Source organism: Muntiacus reevesi, chromosome 1 (assembly GCF_963930625.1).
Source record: "Muntiacus reevesi chromosome 1, mMunRee1.1, whole genome shotgun sequence".
NCBI lineage: Eukaryota > Metazoa > Chordata > Mammalia > Artiodactyla > Cervidae > Muntiacus > Muntiacus reevesi.
In genome coordinates, this window is record NC_089249.1 from 285,558,241 (window position 1) to 285,575,183 (window position 16,943).

Genomic DNA, 16,943 nt, shown 5'->3' on the forward strand with positions numbered 1-16,943 from the left:
TGGGATGGGGGCCGGACGGGGATTTCCTGCAAACGCGGCTCCAGGCTCTGTGCTCGGCAGGGGGACGACTGTGGCACTGCCTGTCTGTGGAGGGGCCCTGGGGCTGCCCAGCTCAGCAGGAACGGCAGGGGTGGGAAGGGAGGTCGCCCTCCCTTAGCGCTCCTGACCTAACACCCTCTCATCAGGGCAGCCCAGTGCCTAAACGGCCCTTCCTCACCTAGCTCTGAAGACCTGGAAGGTGTGGGGGCTGGAGGAAATGCAGAAAACAAATTCTGTAAAGCAATTATCCTTCTATTAAAAATTAAAAAAAAGACTAAAGAAGAAAACACAAAAGACAGCAAAGATGGGGATTGCGTTTTCAGCCAGCCTCTGCCAGATTCCGCCTGTGCTTACGCATCAGACCAAAATGCTGGTGCTCCCACCCCATATCACAGATGAGAATAAAGACACAGAGAGGTTGAGCATCTTGCCCCAGCTCACACAGCTGCAGGGGGCAGGGCTGAGAACTGGACCCCTGTGGTCGCATCTGGAACTCCAGATGCTGTGATGACCTGAGGGAGCGGCAGAGACCAGATGGCCCATGCTGAGTCAGGCGCGCGTGCACACACACACACGCACATGTGGCCTTCCCCTTTGTGGCTACAGAAGTCACAGGGAACCAGAGGGCCACCAGGAGAGGCCAAAGGAGAGCCGGGGTCTATAAGGAGGAGAGGCCACACTTCCCAGGAGGCCAGGGAATTCCCTTCCCTGGTGAGTCTGACTCCACTCTGCATTCCTCTCCCTGGACCCAGGACTGACTGTCCAGTGACCTAACTGAGTTGGCTCCAGAATTATGCCTTCCCAGGGGTTAAGCTAACTGGACCCCACTGCTGTCAGTAATAACGGGGAATGAATACATAGTCTGGGATTCAGATTTGTTTGGAGACAAAATTTATTAGAAGAGGAGACCTAAAAACCACGAAGGCAATTGGCATGAACATCTCCAAACACTTGAGAAACCCTCTGCTGTTTATCTACCTCCTCTCATGTCATGAAGGTGGAAGGTCTATTTAACAAGTAATTCTGTGCTTATTATACTCTTTCTTTAAAATATTTATTATATACTTATTTATTCGGCTGTGCTGTGTCTTAGTTGCAGCATGTGGGAGCTAGTTCCCCAAGCAGGTATTGAACGTGGGTCACTGCATTGGAGTTTTGACCCCTGTACCACCTGGGAATTCTCTCCTCATACTCGTGGGGACAGTAACGGGTCACAGGCCTCCTCTGAGGCCCCCTTAGAGCTGAGGCATGGGGTGGCTGCAGAAATCCTCCTGTGGCTAAGGTGTGGTTTGTTGCTCATGACTCACTCACACTCCCTGCAAACATAGGGCTTCTCCCCTGTGTGTGTCCTCTGGTGGGTGATGAGGAGGGCCTTCCGACTGAAGCTTCGCCCACACTCCCCGCAAACATAGGGCTTCTCCCCTGTGTGTGTCCTCTGGTGTGTGATGAGATTTGACTTCTGGCTGAAGCTTCGCCCACACTCCCTGCAAACATGGGGCTTCTCCCCTGTGTGTGTCCTCTGGTGTGTGATGAGATGGGACTTCCGATGGAACCTTCACCCACACTCCCAGCAAACATAGGGCTTCTCCCCTGTGTGTGTCCTCTGGTGTCTAATGAGGACGGACTTGTGACGAAACCTTCGCCCACACTCCCGGCAAACATAGGGTTTCTCTCCCGTGTGTGTCCTCTGGTGTCTGATGAAATCTGACTTCTGATGGAAGCTTTGCCCACAGTCCCTGCAAACATAGGGCTTCTCCCCTGTGTGTGTCCTCTGGTGTCTGATGAGATGGGACTTCCGATGGAAGCTTCTCACACACTCCCCGCAAGCATAGGGCTTCTCCCCTGTGTGTGTCCTCTCGTGTGTGCTGAGACTTGACCTGTCCTTGGAGCCTTGCCCACACTCTCCGTATGTGACCCTCATAATCCCTGAGACCCCTGCCCCCGTGAGCAATGTGCCTGTGTCCTCTGGATTCAGTTTCTGGCTTGTGCTGGGTTCTTCTTTCATTCTCTCATGCACCCCAGAACCCCCCATTTGTCCTCCGGGTGAGTAGCAAGAGACCCTTGAAATCCTCTTCAGCCTTACGCTTTTCAGCAATTGTTGGGGCCTGTCCTTGGCCTCCTGACCCTCAGGTTTGTCGCTCGGGCTGTGTGGATCTGAATATCGCTGATTTTGACTGCCTGGGCAGGGATCCTCTGGTAGGAGGTCTCTTTCAGATGGTCTCAGGAGGGTCTGAGAGGGGTGACTGCGTTGGATGTGTCGGCTGAGGAATTTCTGGCTGGAAAAGGCCAGAGAGCAGGAGGGACATGGGTGCATCTTGGGCTTCGGTTCTGCTGAAAGAGGAAGCTTTTGGTCAGGTAGCTGGTTTGCCGTGATCAGGCCCTCCCCACTCATCATCTAAGTGTTGACAGTGCACGATTTCTGTCCCATCAAGTGTCTTTACAGTCCACTTTTCCATTCCACTGTTATTCTCTACATCTACAGAAATCCAGGAAGCGGCTGTCAAGGGCCTTTTCTACATACCACCCAGATAGGGACCTTCCAGCTGCAACAAGGCAGCGTCTCTCCTGATAGAGATGGATCTGCAGGGACTGTCCCTGCGTGTAAGTGTCTGAAAAGTCACATCACAGTGGCCCCAGGTATTCACCCTACTGAGGGATAAGACTTGGTGACTTAGGTGAAATGTCCTGAGTGGCTCCCTGTGAGGGGATAGGGTCTATTAAGTTAGGGGTGCCTGGCCTGGAGCTCTCTGCATATGGGAGGCAGCACAGGGGGTCGTTAGAGCAGGTGTGAGTAAATCTGAGTTTGTGGCTCCTTGTTCAAAGAGCAGCCTTGGTGCCGATCTCTGCAGGAAGTGGGTTTGAGCCTGGACGAGACCGAGCGGCCCAGGTCCGACTGGCTACAGGTCTGGCTCCTGCTGCCCAAACTGGTTCACAAATTGCTCTTCTTTCAGTTTCCCATGAATCGTAAAATAAAGGCATATCCCTTCTCAACCTCACCAGTACTCATACCTCATTTTTTTCATTCAGGCTTAATCCACTTAACATGCACCAGGAAACCCTGTTTAAAATGCATGTCCAGCCAGACTCTTCACACCCTCACTCCCAAGCATCTTCAGACAGCCCACTCTCCCCTCATGTCGGGCAATGAACTGACCTCTGAGGGGACTCCCCGCTGCTGTCTCTTCCCAAAAGTGAACCAAAGCATCGTCTTAGCACAGAGAACGTGCTGCTTGCAGCTGAAAGCCTGCGGTTGTTCTGTGTCACCCAGGAGGACCCCTGGAGCCTGCACGTGGACACAGGCCCTGAGGCTTCCGTGTCCCGTCCAGCCCCCATCCTCTGCCTCTGTGCTTCCTCCCGCGACCCCTGGCATGGCCTCTCTTCCCGGCCCTGGGGCTGAGGCACTGGCTGCTCCCCTGCCTGGAATCCTTCCCCGCAGGTGTTGTCTCTGCAGAGGCCCTGCCGCACCGTCCTGCACCATACCCCACCTACTGCTCACGCTGACCCGAGGCATGTTCCCTGCGCTGGTTTTCCTCAGAGCACCAGCCCCTGTCTGGTGTGAAGCCCCTGCTGCCCTAGGGCAGTGGTTCTGTCTGTTTCGGTGCGTGGAGCCCCGTCTGGCACAGAGCGTGAACTCACATGACAACAGACTGGAACAGTGACTGAATGCGCATCACTGTACACATGTCGCTTAGAAATGGAAAGAAATGAGGAAGAAACAGGCAAATGGGAGAGAGCTGGTAGGTGCTCGAAATGTTGCTTTTTGCTTCTCAGCCTTTTAGCAGAAGGTGATGTTGCACATTTTTTTGCATGAAATATTAAAAATTAGAACTAACATTTTCAATATAAAATTTCTCCTAACAGTCATATGAAAAGAATCAATATTGAGGCATTTTAATTGCAACTCAACTCTCTTTGGACTGGATTGTCCTCTGCTTCGAAATCGGACCACCAGGCTCCCAGGATGGGGTTGGGGGCTGGAAGAGGGGAGACACTCACCTCTCCCAGCCGCGAGCTCACTCTTCCCCCTGCTGTTCCGCTTGATGCCAAGGTCCTGACCATACTCGTCCCCGTACCAGACCAGCAGCTCACAGCCCGGCCTGACCACCCGGCAGGTTCGGTAGAAGATCTGCCCGTGATACTGGAAGGCCACCTGGTTCTGCTCCTCGTCGTCCCGAGCACAGTTCACATACCTGGGGTCGAGGCCGGGAAAGGGAAAGAAACCTCAGGGGATGAGTGCCCTCCACTCTCCGCCCATGCCCAGCTCCTTGCCTTCCGCCTCTGAGACCGCCCCTCATGTGGACCTTCTGTTCACACCTTCGACCAGGCCATGTGAATTCCCATGCTTTTCTCTCCTTACCTAAGCAGCCATTTCCCAGAGCCCAGTTCCAGACTCATCTCCACCTGGACTGTCCGTGAGGTTGGTGACCTTCAGCTCCTCTAAACTCTGAATTAAGTTCTCTTTCATCCACAGGACTTGGGGCTCCTTGGCTAGCACGCAGCCCTCAGCACTCACCCCAGCCTGCCTTCTCTCCCGAGGCTTTCTCCCATCTCCCCACGTGTATCCAGGGTCCTATTCACTTGCCCACCCCCTCCCACGGAAACTTGGTGAGAGCTATGATATAGCTTGGAACTCGGAACAGTAATAGTCTGTTCACTCTCTGTCTGCCCTGATGAAAGGAGAGGCCCTCAGAGAATGACTCTGCTCAGGGCCAAGCTGCCCCCATTCCTTCTGAGGCCTCAGGGCCCGCTTCTCACTGGAACCAAGCCTGAGGAGGTTGTTGCCCAGAGAGAGTCAAGGTCTCCTGTGTTAGGTCATCCTGGCGTGTGCAGTTGCTCAAAGATTGAAAAAATAAGGTTACTGCTCCTAAAATCAATTGGCTAATGTCTGTTTGCAGTATGTTCTCCAACAGGACATGGCTTGTGTGATCTGCTTCAGTACCGATGTTCACTGTCTAAACTGAACCATCAAGGGCGTGGTAAGTGTCCATTAAGTGAGTTAAAGTGTCCCTGGTGAATCTAGCCTCCTCAAGTTGTTTTCAAGTCCACCAGTTTTGTTCAGCTTATAGACATGTATCTTGATGGCATATGCCATATTTTTATTTCCTTCTCTCTAGTGTCTTCTGAAATGAAAGGGCATTATATGGAGGGAAAATAGGAAAGGAGATATAAAAGCTGTTGAGGGAGCCGGGTTGAGAAGGAAAGGGGCGTGGGATGGAGGGAGTCTCAATGTCTACACACTGCAGACTCACTGCACTCACCTCATCCAGTTGGCCCAAGACGTGTCCTTTCCATCCACATACTCGTAGCAGTTCCTCCCTTTGGTGATCTGAGGGTCAGAAAAAGAGTTACAAGCTTTCCTCTTTCTTTCTTTTTTTTTTTTTGGTAGGAAGCAATAGAAGAGCTATTTCCCTGTGTAGTTATTGGTGCTTTTCAGCCTGCATGGATTCAAGTGCCAGTCGGACCACACGGTGAGCTCCTTACTCATCATTCCAAGTCTGAGTCTCTTGGTTCATTGAAGGCAAGGGCTCCACAAGGGAGGAGTCACTTCTGTGTGTCTGTGCACTGTGTTCCCACCTCTCCTCTGAGCTTTAGATAGAGGACCTGAGTGTCTGTAGACTGTGTTCCCACCTCTCCTCTGACCTTTAGATAGATGACATGAGTGTCTGTACAGTGTGGTCCCACCTCTCCTCTGACCTTTAGATGGAAGTCCTCTGTTAACGCCCAGGACACACAGTACACAGGGCTGACTGTGTCTTTGCCGACCGTGTTATCACCATCTGTGTCCTCCCATGTAGACATGAAGTGCCCCCCACCACATACAAGCGGTTAGAGGCCAGAGGACAGGGAAACGGGTGCTTCTCACCAGCCAGGCATATCCACTGTTGGCAGCCTCTTCATCATCTGTGATCTGGCCCTCATAGGGGCCAAAGTGCAGGCCCGGTGGCAGATCGGATGCCTCGTTCCACACTCCAAGCCCAGCGTCAGGGATGCCCGACAGTCTGATGCTTAACCCAGGGGGCAGAGTGAGGGCTGAGCGATTGGCATGCCCCTTTTCCACTGCACAGTCCTTTACAAAGCTTGGGGGCCCATGGGCAGCACAGCTGTCGATGAAGAAGTTCTGACACTCCTCACAATCTGGAGTGAGAACAGGGAGTGAGAGGAGGTACAGTGATGTTGCTGGTCGCATTGACCTTCAGAAAGAACTGGGGAATTCATGGCATTTGGCCTCGATCTTGTACCCCAAGTCATAGAGGAAGGGGATGATCGGGGGACCAAATAGTTACGTGAGGTTACTGGATCAAGGGCTCGTAGCCCCTTCTCAATGAGTGGGCCAGCGGGGTCACTCACAGAGGTAGTCGTCATCCTGGGGCTCGCTGACCTCTTGGTACACGTGGCCCTTTCTTTCCCGTAGACTGTACCTCTTCACTCCAGTCTCCTTTCCTCTGAGTTCTAAGATGGAGAACAGAAGCTGAGCAAGGCTGGTGGGGTCTGGGGAGTTAGTCCCTGTTTTATCAGAAAGTGTGAGATCTCCTACCTGTCCATCTCTACACTTTGTTAAAACTTTCTTACATGTAGTTTTCAAACTTTACTTTTGTAATTTTATGCTTTTATGATGTAATATTAATTTCTTGGCCAGACTGCATGGCTTGTGGGATCTTAGTTCCCTGACCAGGAATGGAGCCCACACCTCCTGCAGTGGAATCGTGGAGCCTTAACCACTTAACCCGCAGGAAGTCCCTTTCTATACTTTGTTTCTTCTCCCTTTAACTACAGGTTCAGGAGACTGAAGCTCCACTGACCACAGATGCCCAGTTCAGTGATAGCATCTTACACTTCCTGTTAGTAGGTTTAATTTCCAAACCATCTTGCTTAGGAAATAGTTCAATGACACCTCTACTCAGAAAATATATGGTAAGGGCACATGATATGTAAGGCACTGAGCAGACGTCTGGGAATAAACACTAACAAAGCTCGGTTCCCATTATCACAGCTGGATTTATTGAACTCCTTGTAGGTGTCAGACTTTTGCTTTTAATGTAAGGCATTTAAGCACTGTATGAATTATGTATCCTTATCTTCACTTTACAGATAGCAATCAGGACGTCAGAAAATGTATAAGATTTTCCCAAGGCCTCAGTGCTAACTTCATGTCTCAGATCAGTCCAGCTTAAACCCATGCATACCCAAAGTCCATGCCACACACCTAGGCCATACCCATTAGTTTTTCTGCAGGGATTAGAGGAATTAATTAGAGGAACTTCCCAAATTTTCTCTTACCGACTTTTTGTCTGGGGTGCTGTCCAGGGGTCCTTGCTTTTCTGGAAGGGGGGACCGGTTTCTGAGCCTGCTTGGAGCCACTTGTCTTCAGCGATTCTGCTGCTCCCAGCAATTCCTTCAAACCAGATTCATTACTTAATGCTGCCCTGGACATTCTCTTCCATGTGAGTAAAAGACAACATGCATTTCTTTAGTTCTTTAAGAATTTATGAAGTGTTTTCACATGCATGACTTGAGTTAATACTTTGACAAATCTTGGAAATACCTGATATGGGGGGAGGGTCTGAACACTGGAGTGTAAAAAAGGGACCTAGGTGGATAGAGAATCAAAACTAGAATTCATATCTTAAGGTTCTTCCCCTTCAACTTTCTGCATAAAAGTGACAGCAAGGCAGGGAGAATAGCTGGAGGCCAGCGAAAGAAAAGGGTAAGGGCTCATAGAGAGATCCGGGGGGTTTCTATTAATTAGTGGCCCTTTGATGGACGAGGAACTATGGTAAATTACAGATGGGACAAAACACATGTGGAAAATAAGGTGACAAAGCAGTGAGATTAAGAGGAGAAAAGACGATCGGCAGAAACACATTTAGACAATAAAGAAAATGAGATGAAAGCTGCAGGTTGCCATGTCCTAGCGACAATGCTTGGAATTAAAGTAGCTGGTCTCATCAGTTCTCCTTGAACAAGGCTGTATGACCAGCTGGTTCTCCTCAGTTTCCTGATCCATGAATTGGTATACAGGATAATTCTTAATATTACAGTGGACATGAAATTTAATAACCTCCAACAAATTGTTGTGTGTGCTATTTATTACAGTAAGAACATGCGCATACATCCCTGGTATCAATTTATTCCCTAAACTGCATCTATATTTCAAGTGCAGCTCACAGATTCTATCTTCAGCATCCTTTGACCTTTCTACTCCTAGATGAATGCTTAAATTGGAGTCACTCATTCACAAAACATTCATGGGGCCCTCAGGGGCTTTGAGCTGGGCCTGGACTTCTGAGAATGAATGGGTGTGTGCTAGGCTCTCAAAGGTCACAACACAGGGGCAGGCTAAACAAATGATTACAAACAGGAGAGTTGCCTAATTAGAGCTCAGGAAGGAGTTGTTACTCCCTCCTACAAGAATGAGCATTTGAAATGATGCCCAGATGATGAGTTTCTACTCAAAAACAGGTAATCTATGTGAAGTCCTTCTGTTATTTTCTTATTTGTTGCTTTTCAGTCATAACCTGAGGCTTCTCACGGTTGCGAGTTGCTTCCTCATATTGGAGTGGGAGGCTCTGAGGTAGGGATCCTGTCTCCTTCTTCATCTTGGACTGTCCACTCTACAAACTGCCCAGCATGTCCTTAAGCTTCTTCATCTTGGACTGTCCACTCTACAAACTGCCCAGCATGTCCTTAAGCTTCCCTTAGTCAGATTTCTTAGCATATCCCTCTCTAGCAAAGCACAAAAAACTGACGTTGAAAACATCTCTCAGATGAATGATATAAAGATGTATGAATAAGCTTCATAGAACTATGGAAGTTTTAATCAGTTTGTCAGGGGTTTAGAGAATGTGCATTGGCTTAGATTACACTATCAGTGATACTGTGATCTCAGGCATATAATCAAATATTTTTTACCTCTTTTTTTGAATCTATAATGGTGATAGTTATATACCTACTTTTAGGTACTGTAGGACTGATTTAAGGTTTAAGTAAGTTTATTCACATAAAATGCTTAAAGTCTGAAATATTATGAAAATAATGTAACAACAGAACCGCCTACTACTGTTGTTGTTCTTACGAACTGTAAAGATGGTGATATCAGACATTGTGCAAAAGATTCAGGACAGGAAGGCCGCAGTTTCCAGGATCTCTGTGTTTTCTCCTATTCTCACCTGTGACTAGATCCATGAGGAGGATATTTTGGCAACAGGATTTGGTAAATACTCACCTTCTGGTGTTTACTGTGCTCCACTCTGAAGGGCATCGAAGAAGGTTTACCTAAAGAATGATGAGATTCAGTGTTTTGGTTGGTAAATGCTTCTAAACTCTGGGTATTCTAATTAAGGACACGTAATTCTAAGCCAGAGAGGGACAAAGACAATGATTACCAAAGGAGGAATGGAGAATGGTTTCTGTATCATCAACTCCCATGGTTCCACTGGGAGCACACATAATTTTCTTAAAATTATAAAAAAATATGAAACTTCATCTGTGCCTCATCTGATGTTCATAAAGTATCTAATAAATTTACTCGTCTTTCATGACAAAAGTACTCAACAATGTAGAAATAGGAGGAAGTGACTACGATATAATAAAGGTCATATATTGAAAGTCAACCTCTAACATCACCGTCATCAGTGAAAAATATCAAGAAGAAAAGCCAAGGATGCCCATTATCAACATTTCTGTTCACCATAATATTAGATGTCCTAGCCAGAGCTTTAGGTTAGAAATGGAAACAAAAGACTTCCTTTTGGAAAGAAAGAAGTAAAATTATGTCTGTTCACAGGGGCATGGTTTGATGTGCAGAGAAATCTTTAAATCCACACACACAAAAATCCTGTGCAGAAAGCTGCACGGTACAAAATTAACATTCAAATATCTTTCCATGAGTGAAGAATGACCATTCCACAAATTAAAATAAGAAAATAATCCTATTTATTTTTTATTTTTTTAAATCTACGATCAAGAGCTAAATTAAAAAAAACAATATTTCTTTTTATTTATTTGTTTGTGCCAGCACTTTGTTGCAGCATGTGTGATCTAGTTCCCTGACTAGGGACTGAACCCAAGTTCTCTGCACTGGGAATGTGGAGTCTTAGCCACTGGATAAATAATGTTATTTATAATAGCATTGAAAAGAATGAAGTAATTAGGAATAAACATCAGGAGATGAAAGACTTATATGTTGAAAACTACAAAATATTGCTGAAAGGAATCCGACAGAAATAAATAGATAGGCGTCTCATGTTTATGGATTTGGAGGCTTAATATTATTAAGCTGTTCATACCACCCAAAGCAATTTAAAGATTCAATGCAATTCCTATTAAAATCCCACTGGAATTTTTTTCAGATATAGAAAATCCATCCAACAGTTAACACGTAATCTCGGAGAACCCCAAACAGGCAAAGCAATCTTAGAAAGAACAGCAAAGCTGGAGGCCTCTGATTTCAGAACACACTACAAAGGTACAGGAGACAAAAGAGTGTAGATTTGGCAAAACATGTGTGCTTAGTCGCTCAGTCTTCTTGACTTTCTGTGACCTTTTGGACTGTAGCCCACCAGGCTCCTCTGTCCAGGGGATTTCTCAGGCAAGAATACTGGACAGGGTTGCCATTTCCTTCTCCAGGGGATCTTCTTAACCCATGGATTGAACCCACATCTCCTGTGTCTCCTGCACTGAAGGCAGATTCTTCACCTGCTGAGCCACTGAGGAAGCTGGCTGGCATAAAGACAGATATGTCAATCAATGGAACAGAATAGACAGCCAGAAATAAACTCTTTGGATACATGGTCTAATGATCTTCATCTAGGGTGTCAAGAAAATGGGGAAAGTTTAATCCCTTTAATGAATGGTGCAGGGGAAACAAAATAACCATATGCAAAATAATGAACATCTTACATCTTGAAGAAAAATCAATTCAGAATGGATGAAAGACTTAAATGCAAGACTTGATAAGACCCTTAAAAGACAACAAGGGTGAAGCTTCACGACACTGAATCAGCAATGATTTCTTAGATATGGTACCAAGTGCACAAGGATTAGTAACAAAGTAAAAATAGACAAATGAGATTAATCTTAAAACCCCTGTGCAGCAAAGGACACTGAACAGACTTGAAAAGGCCACCTACACAATGGTAGAAAATATTTGTAAAATATGCATCTGATAAAGCGTTACTAAGCATACACCAGTATGAAGGCTACCTATAAGCCAGGAAGAGAACCTGATGGACCATGATGGCACCTTGCTATCAAATTTCCAAGTTCCAGGATTGTAAGAAAACAGATTTCTGTGGTTTAAGGAATGCAGTCTGCTTTGTTATGGCAGTCTGAACTGACTAACAGTGAGAAAAGGAATTGAATAGACATTTCTCCAGAGAAAATACACAAATGGCCAGCAAACATATGAAAAGATGCTCAATATTACTAATCAATAGGGAAATGCAAATTGAAACCTTCTGTGATGGGCAATATGTATAAGAAGACAATAGCAAGTTTGGTAAGGATATGGAGAAATTGGAACCCTTATACACTTCTGTTGGCAATGTAAAATGTTGCAAGCTTTCTAGAAACAGTATGGAGTTTCCACAGAAAGTTAGAACTGCTGTATGTTCTAGCAATCCAACTCAAGAGTTTATTTCCATAAAAAAGTGAACGCAAGATATTGACTAAATAGTGGGCACATGTATGGTCCTTGCCGCATCATTACCAATGGGCAAGATGTGTGAGCAATCTAAATGTCCATTGGGGATAAAAGATAGAGATTATATATAAGATATATGTTATACTTATTATATCCACATGCACACACGGAATGTTTTGAAGCCTTAAAAAAGAATTCTGTCACATGCTACGTCATGGATGGGCCTTGATGATATTATACTAAGTGAAATGAACCAATCAAAAAAGGCAAAGATTGCCTGATTCCACTTCTCTGAGGTATCTAAATTAATCAAATCTATGGAAACAGAAAATATAATCGTGGTTGCCAAAGGCTATGAGGAGGAATGATTGGAAAATTTTTCCTCAGTGGGTTAGGGCTTCAGTCACGCAAGATGTAACACTTCTACAGATTTGTTGTACAGCAATGTGTATATATATACCCAGTGGCTCAGCGGTAAAAACTCCACCTGCAATGCAGGAGATGCAACAGATGCAGGCTCAATCCCTGGGTTGGGAAATCACCTGGAGCAGGACATGGCAACCCACCACAGGATTCTTGCCTAGAGAATCCCATGGACAGAGGAGCCTGGTGGGCTCCAGTCTATGGGGACGCAGAGTCAGACATGACTGAGCGATTAGCACTGTGGCCTCTAACACTAACGTGTACATAGTTAGCAGCAGTGTGCCATACACTCAGAAACTGTTAAAAAGATAAATAAAGACGAGCAGGTGTATGGTGAACCGAGGCGTATGTATTCCCTATGAAGAGTCTCTCCTTATGTCAAAACCTTTGCAGACAACCAAATGTTTGGTTTTCATGTCCGTTTCGCTAGTTTTAATAACCTCAGGGAACAGAGGGATGTCCCTGGTGCACAGTGGATGAGAATCTGCCTGCCAATGCAGAGGACACAGGTTCGATGGCTGGTCCAGGGAGATGCCACTTTCTGCGGGGCAGCTGAGCCTGCGTGTCAGAAACTACAGAGCCTGCACGTGCTCTGCAACGAGAAGACACTCACCGCAGCCAGAGAAAGCCCGTGCACAGCAACAAAGACCCAGTGCAGCCAAAACTAAATAAGTAATTTTTAAAAATCTGGGAGAACAGAAATCCATATATGGAGAATCATAGATGTACCTAAATTGTTTTTTCCAGTCAGGCAGATTAACTCTTCTAAACTGTTTGAGCAGCAGAAGAGGAAGTGAGCTGCTCACTTCTATTTTATAATAAGTGTACTTCATTCCTGATGCCATCTCTGGCCAGTGAAATGTGGGAAAGATCATGGAGAATAAATAGTTCTCTCCAACCCTTTCCCATAATCAAAATAAAGAATTAGTTTAACCTTAGGCTAAGAAGATCACGGGTTTTGTTTTATATACATACATAAATAATGTATCTTGACATAATATGTTAATCATTTCCTCTTTGAAGAGACTTAATGCAATAACCAGTAACTAATCTGTTTGGTGAATTTATTTCAAAATTTGTTTAACTGCCTTTCACTAAGAATGTTTAGCAAGATAATTCTTTTTTAAAAGAGTGATAAATTTTAACCATAAAACTTTTGAGAATTACACTGGAACACCTATACATTCATCTTCATTCAGGATAATGTCAATACTCAGCCACAGCCACTTGGGAATGCTGAAAATTATGTTTTCCTTGCTACTGGCTGAGATGTAGTTGAGACCTAAGCCCAGGCTGGTTTCAGGAAGACACGTCCACATCCTCCTGGCCTCTCACCTTGCTGCCTTGGTGTCCACTCTTCATCAGAATCCTCAGTGTCATCTCCCTGGGGCTTGATGGCCTGCCTGCGGGGATGCATGAAAGTTGGTCGAGTGGCTCTGAAACCTGGAAAGAAGCAAAACATTTGTTCTAAGAAGGGGAAACAAAGCATAGAAGCAATGGAAAGTGTCACAAAGTCAGGGAATCAGTAGGATGTGCTGGGCGAATCTAGAACAAGGCAAGAGGTGAGCTCTGCACTGCAGGTCACCCTCCCTCTGGTATAGAACTGCAAACATTTCCTCCAGGTTAGTCTCCACACAAAAGGGAACTGTGAGCAGGTGAAGCCACCTAAGAGCAGGCCAAGTGAACACTGAGGGTGAAGACTTCTTTCATGTTTCCCAGGCTCACAGGCACCCAGCACTTCCTGTTACCTATAGCAATCAGCGCTTCGTAGTTTCTTTTCACATTCCTATATCGGATTTTTTCCCATTCTCCCATCTCTTCCCATTCCTCCTTGGAGAAGTATACAGAGATGTCTTTGAAAGCATCTTTGGCCTAAGGGAAATAATAGATTTCATCAGTGATTTACTAATCTAAGTCAGACCTTAGAGCTGAGCCTTCTCCTCCACCTTTTGTGCGGGGAGTAGCCTGAAGCTCCTGGATGGTGTGTGTGAGAAAGGGATGAAGACTTTCCTTCCCGACTGCGTCCTGCTTAACTGAACAAACACTGAGTATTTTCCTAACTCTCCCTGGACACAGAGCAGTTGAGAAGCTAGTGTCCTGTTTTGTCCCACTCCACCCCACCATCTCAGACAGGACCAGGCATTGCCATCCTGTGTACGGTCACAGGGAAGTTCACTCAGCTGCCAAGGCAAGCAGTCTGTGGTGCTTCAGGGACCAGCGCCATGTCCTTCCTATAGAGCTGTCTTAGAGCCCACTTTTCCGCCTCCACCTGTCACCGTGGGCTTCCTCTCTGTTCTCCCAGCATCTCCCTCAGGGCTCTCCTCTGGAGACCTGTTCGGCCTCATGGCCATTGAAGTGCTCAAGGCCAAGGTGCCTGTGGAAGAAGAAGGTGCTGAGATAGCCCAGACCACTGTCCAGAGCCTGAGCTGCCTGCCTTGGGTGGAGTGTCCAGGGCAGGAAGGTGAGGGGAAAGTTGGGGTGAGGGTGTTTGTGAGATGGATGAATCCTGACTAGATATGACAGATCAGCCTAATGTGAATTAGATTTGGTTTCTTTGGTTCCCCTACAATTCAGCCCCTCTGAGGGAAGGCACTGGTAGGGATGTGTCTGTGGGTGATGGAGGGATTCTTGAGGAGACCCGAAACCCCTACTGCTGGACTGGGGTCAGGCTGAAATCAGGGCTCTGTTCCAGTGAAGCAGAGGGAATGTTTCTCCAAGAAGGGTTTTCAGGATCTCCTCTGGGGGACTCAGAAAAATCTGGGCATAACGTAGGTTCTACGTCTAAGGGAGAAGTCGCTCGGCTTGAGGAGATCTGGGTCCCACGGGCTGAAGTAACTGGGGTCGTCAGACAGAGGGGACTGGGGATCTTTGGTCTGATGCAGAATGCGCAGGGTGAGACAACTTGGGGTCTGTGATGCTGAGGAAATCGGGGGTTTCTTATTAAGGGACTTTAGGGCTCCGATAGGCAAGACAGTTAGGGTCTTGAGGAGGAAGAGTTTTAAGAGCTCCCAGGCGGAGGTGTTCAGGGTCTCCGAGGTTTAGGAAATTTGGTCTCTCTGCGAGTGGTATTTTTAGGATGCCTCAGGCTGAGGGGAACTGGGGTTAATCTAGGTATTTGAGGGTCGCAGCACTAGGGGATTGGGTCTTTCTGTGGATAAAGGGACTTGTAATCCCTGAAGCTGACAAGACGCAAGCCCCCTTCAGATTAGGACTCAGGTTACTCAAAGTTGACAGGATTTCGGGCCTCCCACCCTGGAAGTTGAAGCCATCAGACTTATCAGGTTTATGAGGGCTGGGCATGACGCGTTCCCTTCAGCCTCCCCGCTGTCCTGCCGCACTGCCCACCCTGTCCCCAGGAACGCTAGATGTTCAGCGAAGTCCAATCCTTCGGCGCTGAGGTGAAGTGAAGGGCCAGCAGCCTGCCTGTACCCTGTCAGGCACAAGCGACCAATCGGCGTTGTGACTGAGGCGGTCTGGCCAATAGGCGCCCGGGGGGTGGGAGCGCGATGGAGGCCCCGCCCCACCGCTCGGGGATTGGCTGCTCTGTGGGCGTGTCTGTCACGCCTCCAGTGCGCAGGCGCAGCTTGGCTGGTTTCTTTGTTTTCAGGCATGGCCTCTGAGGCCTGGATCCTCAAGTGGGCGGGTTGTCCTCAGGCTGATTATTTCTTTCCAGTGCCCTCAACTGGTATATCGGCTCCACCAGACTGAAACCGCTCTCCCGGAGTTTATCCTAGGCCCCCCTGTGCCCTGCCTTCTCAAATCCAGTTTTGGCGAGAACTCTTATGTGGTGAGTACTGCATTATTCAAGGGAAACGGTGTAATTAACTACATTCTGATGAGATGCACGATAAACACCGTATGGTCAAAGATTTAAACACAACGCGTGGAATATGTATGTTAGAAAAAACTTGGAGGATTTTTAACCTGAAAGTAGAAGTGGCACTGATGAGCCATCTGTTTATTTAATGTAGGTATGAAAAGCCTTCAGAAATGAGGCATAAGAAAACCTCAAAGCCTTGCAAGTGTTTTCTGTAAGCCAAGGCATCGATCTGGAGGACTGTGGATCCATAGAGCTGAGTTTGCCTGACACCTACTGGCCTCACAAGATAAAATAGGGACACTGGTTCTGGCCCTTAGCTAGCTTTGCTCACAGAAAAATAATGTGATTTCCATGTGTCGGAAGCAAAGCAACAGATTTTAGAATTAGTACCAAGTGGTGGTTGGGAGTCTGGATGGAGAAATGTTACCAGAAAAGCGAGTTTACCTCTTGGTGGGTGTAGAGCCAAAAGGTACAACGCAGCCAAAGCTCATGGGAAGGAAAAGTGTATTACTTGCAGAACTATGGAGAACACCATGGAGCTTTCCAGAACGCTGTCTCTGTAAACCACAAAGTTTGGTAAGCTTTAATCTATGAGTACAGGCATGTTCCGGCTTCTGTGGTGACTCAGGTGGTAAACAATCTCTGCATAGCAGAAGACCCGGGTTCAACCCCTAAATGAGGAGGATCCCAAGAGGAGGGCGGGGCATTCTGCTCCAGTATTCTTGCCTGGAGAATCCCATGGACAGAGGAGCCTGGTGGTCCACGGGGTTGCAAAGAGTCAGACATGAGTGAGTGACTAACACTTGAACTTTACAGGCATGTTCATTATGGGTCTTGGGTTGTGGGAGACTCCAAGCTTCAGTTGCTTGAAGTCTTGAGAGTCAGAACCAGTCACCATCAGCATCCCTTACATTCCAGCTGGTCTGCTATACATATAGCTATCTATTCTTGATATAGATATAAATATCTATTCTTCTTCATATATTTTCCCCTTATCAGTTCAATTCAGTCACTCAGTCG

The 16,943-nt window shown here is 46.9% G+C and overlaps 1 protein-coding gene across 1 annotated transcript; it reads right to left on the bottom strand.

Moving 5' to 3' along the window:
* Positions 1-476: 476 nt before the first annotated feature.
* LOC136158754 (histone-lysine N-methyltransferase PRDM9-like) lies at positions 477-14,448 on the bottom strand. The gene is made up of 11 exons (XM_065920570.1): positions 14,380-14,448; positions 13,852-13,975; positions 13,439-13,546; positions 9,263-9,312; positions 7,318-7,474; positions 6,388-6,489; positions 5,903-6,174; positions 5,298-5,365; positions 4,036-4,229; positions 2,123-2,367; positions 477-551 (listed from the first exon to the last, which is right to left on the bottom strand). Exons 1-11 carry the CDS (start codon positions 14,446-14,448, stop codon positions 477-479), a joined length of 1,464 nt encoding a protein of 487 aa, XP_065776642.1.
* Positions 14,449-16,943: the final 2,495 nt, after the last annotated feature.

Coding starts and splice junctions, on each gene's coding strand:
- LOC136158754 (XM_065920570.1), bottom strand. CDS start 14,448: ATGAGGCCGAACAGGTCTCCAGAGGAGAGCCCTGAGGGAGATGCTGGG. Junction 13,547..13,851: donor CGAAGCGCTGATTGCTATAG/GTAACAGGAAGT, acceptor GCTTCTTTCCAG/GTTTCAGAGCCACTCGACCA. Junction 6,490..7,317: donor GCACCCCAGACAAAAAGTCG/GTAAGAGAAAAT, acceptor TCTCCATCTTAG/AACTCAGAGGAAAGGAGACT.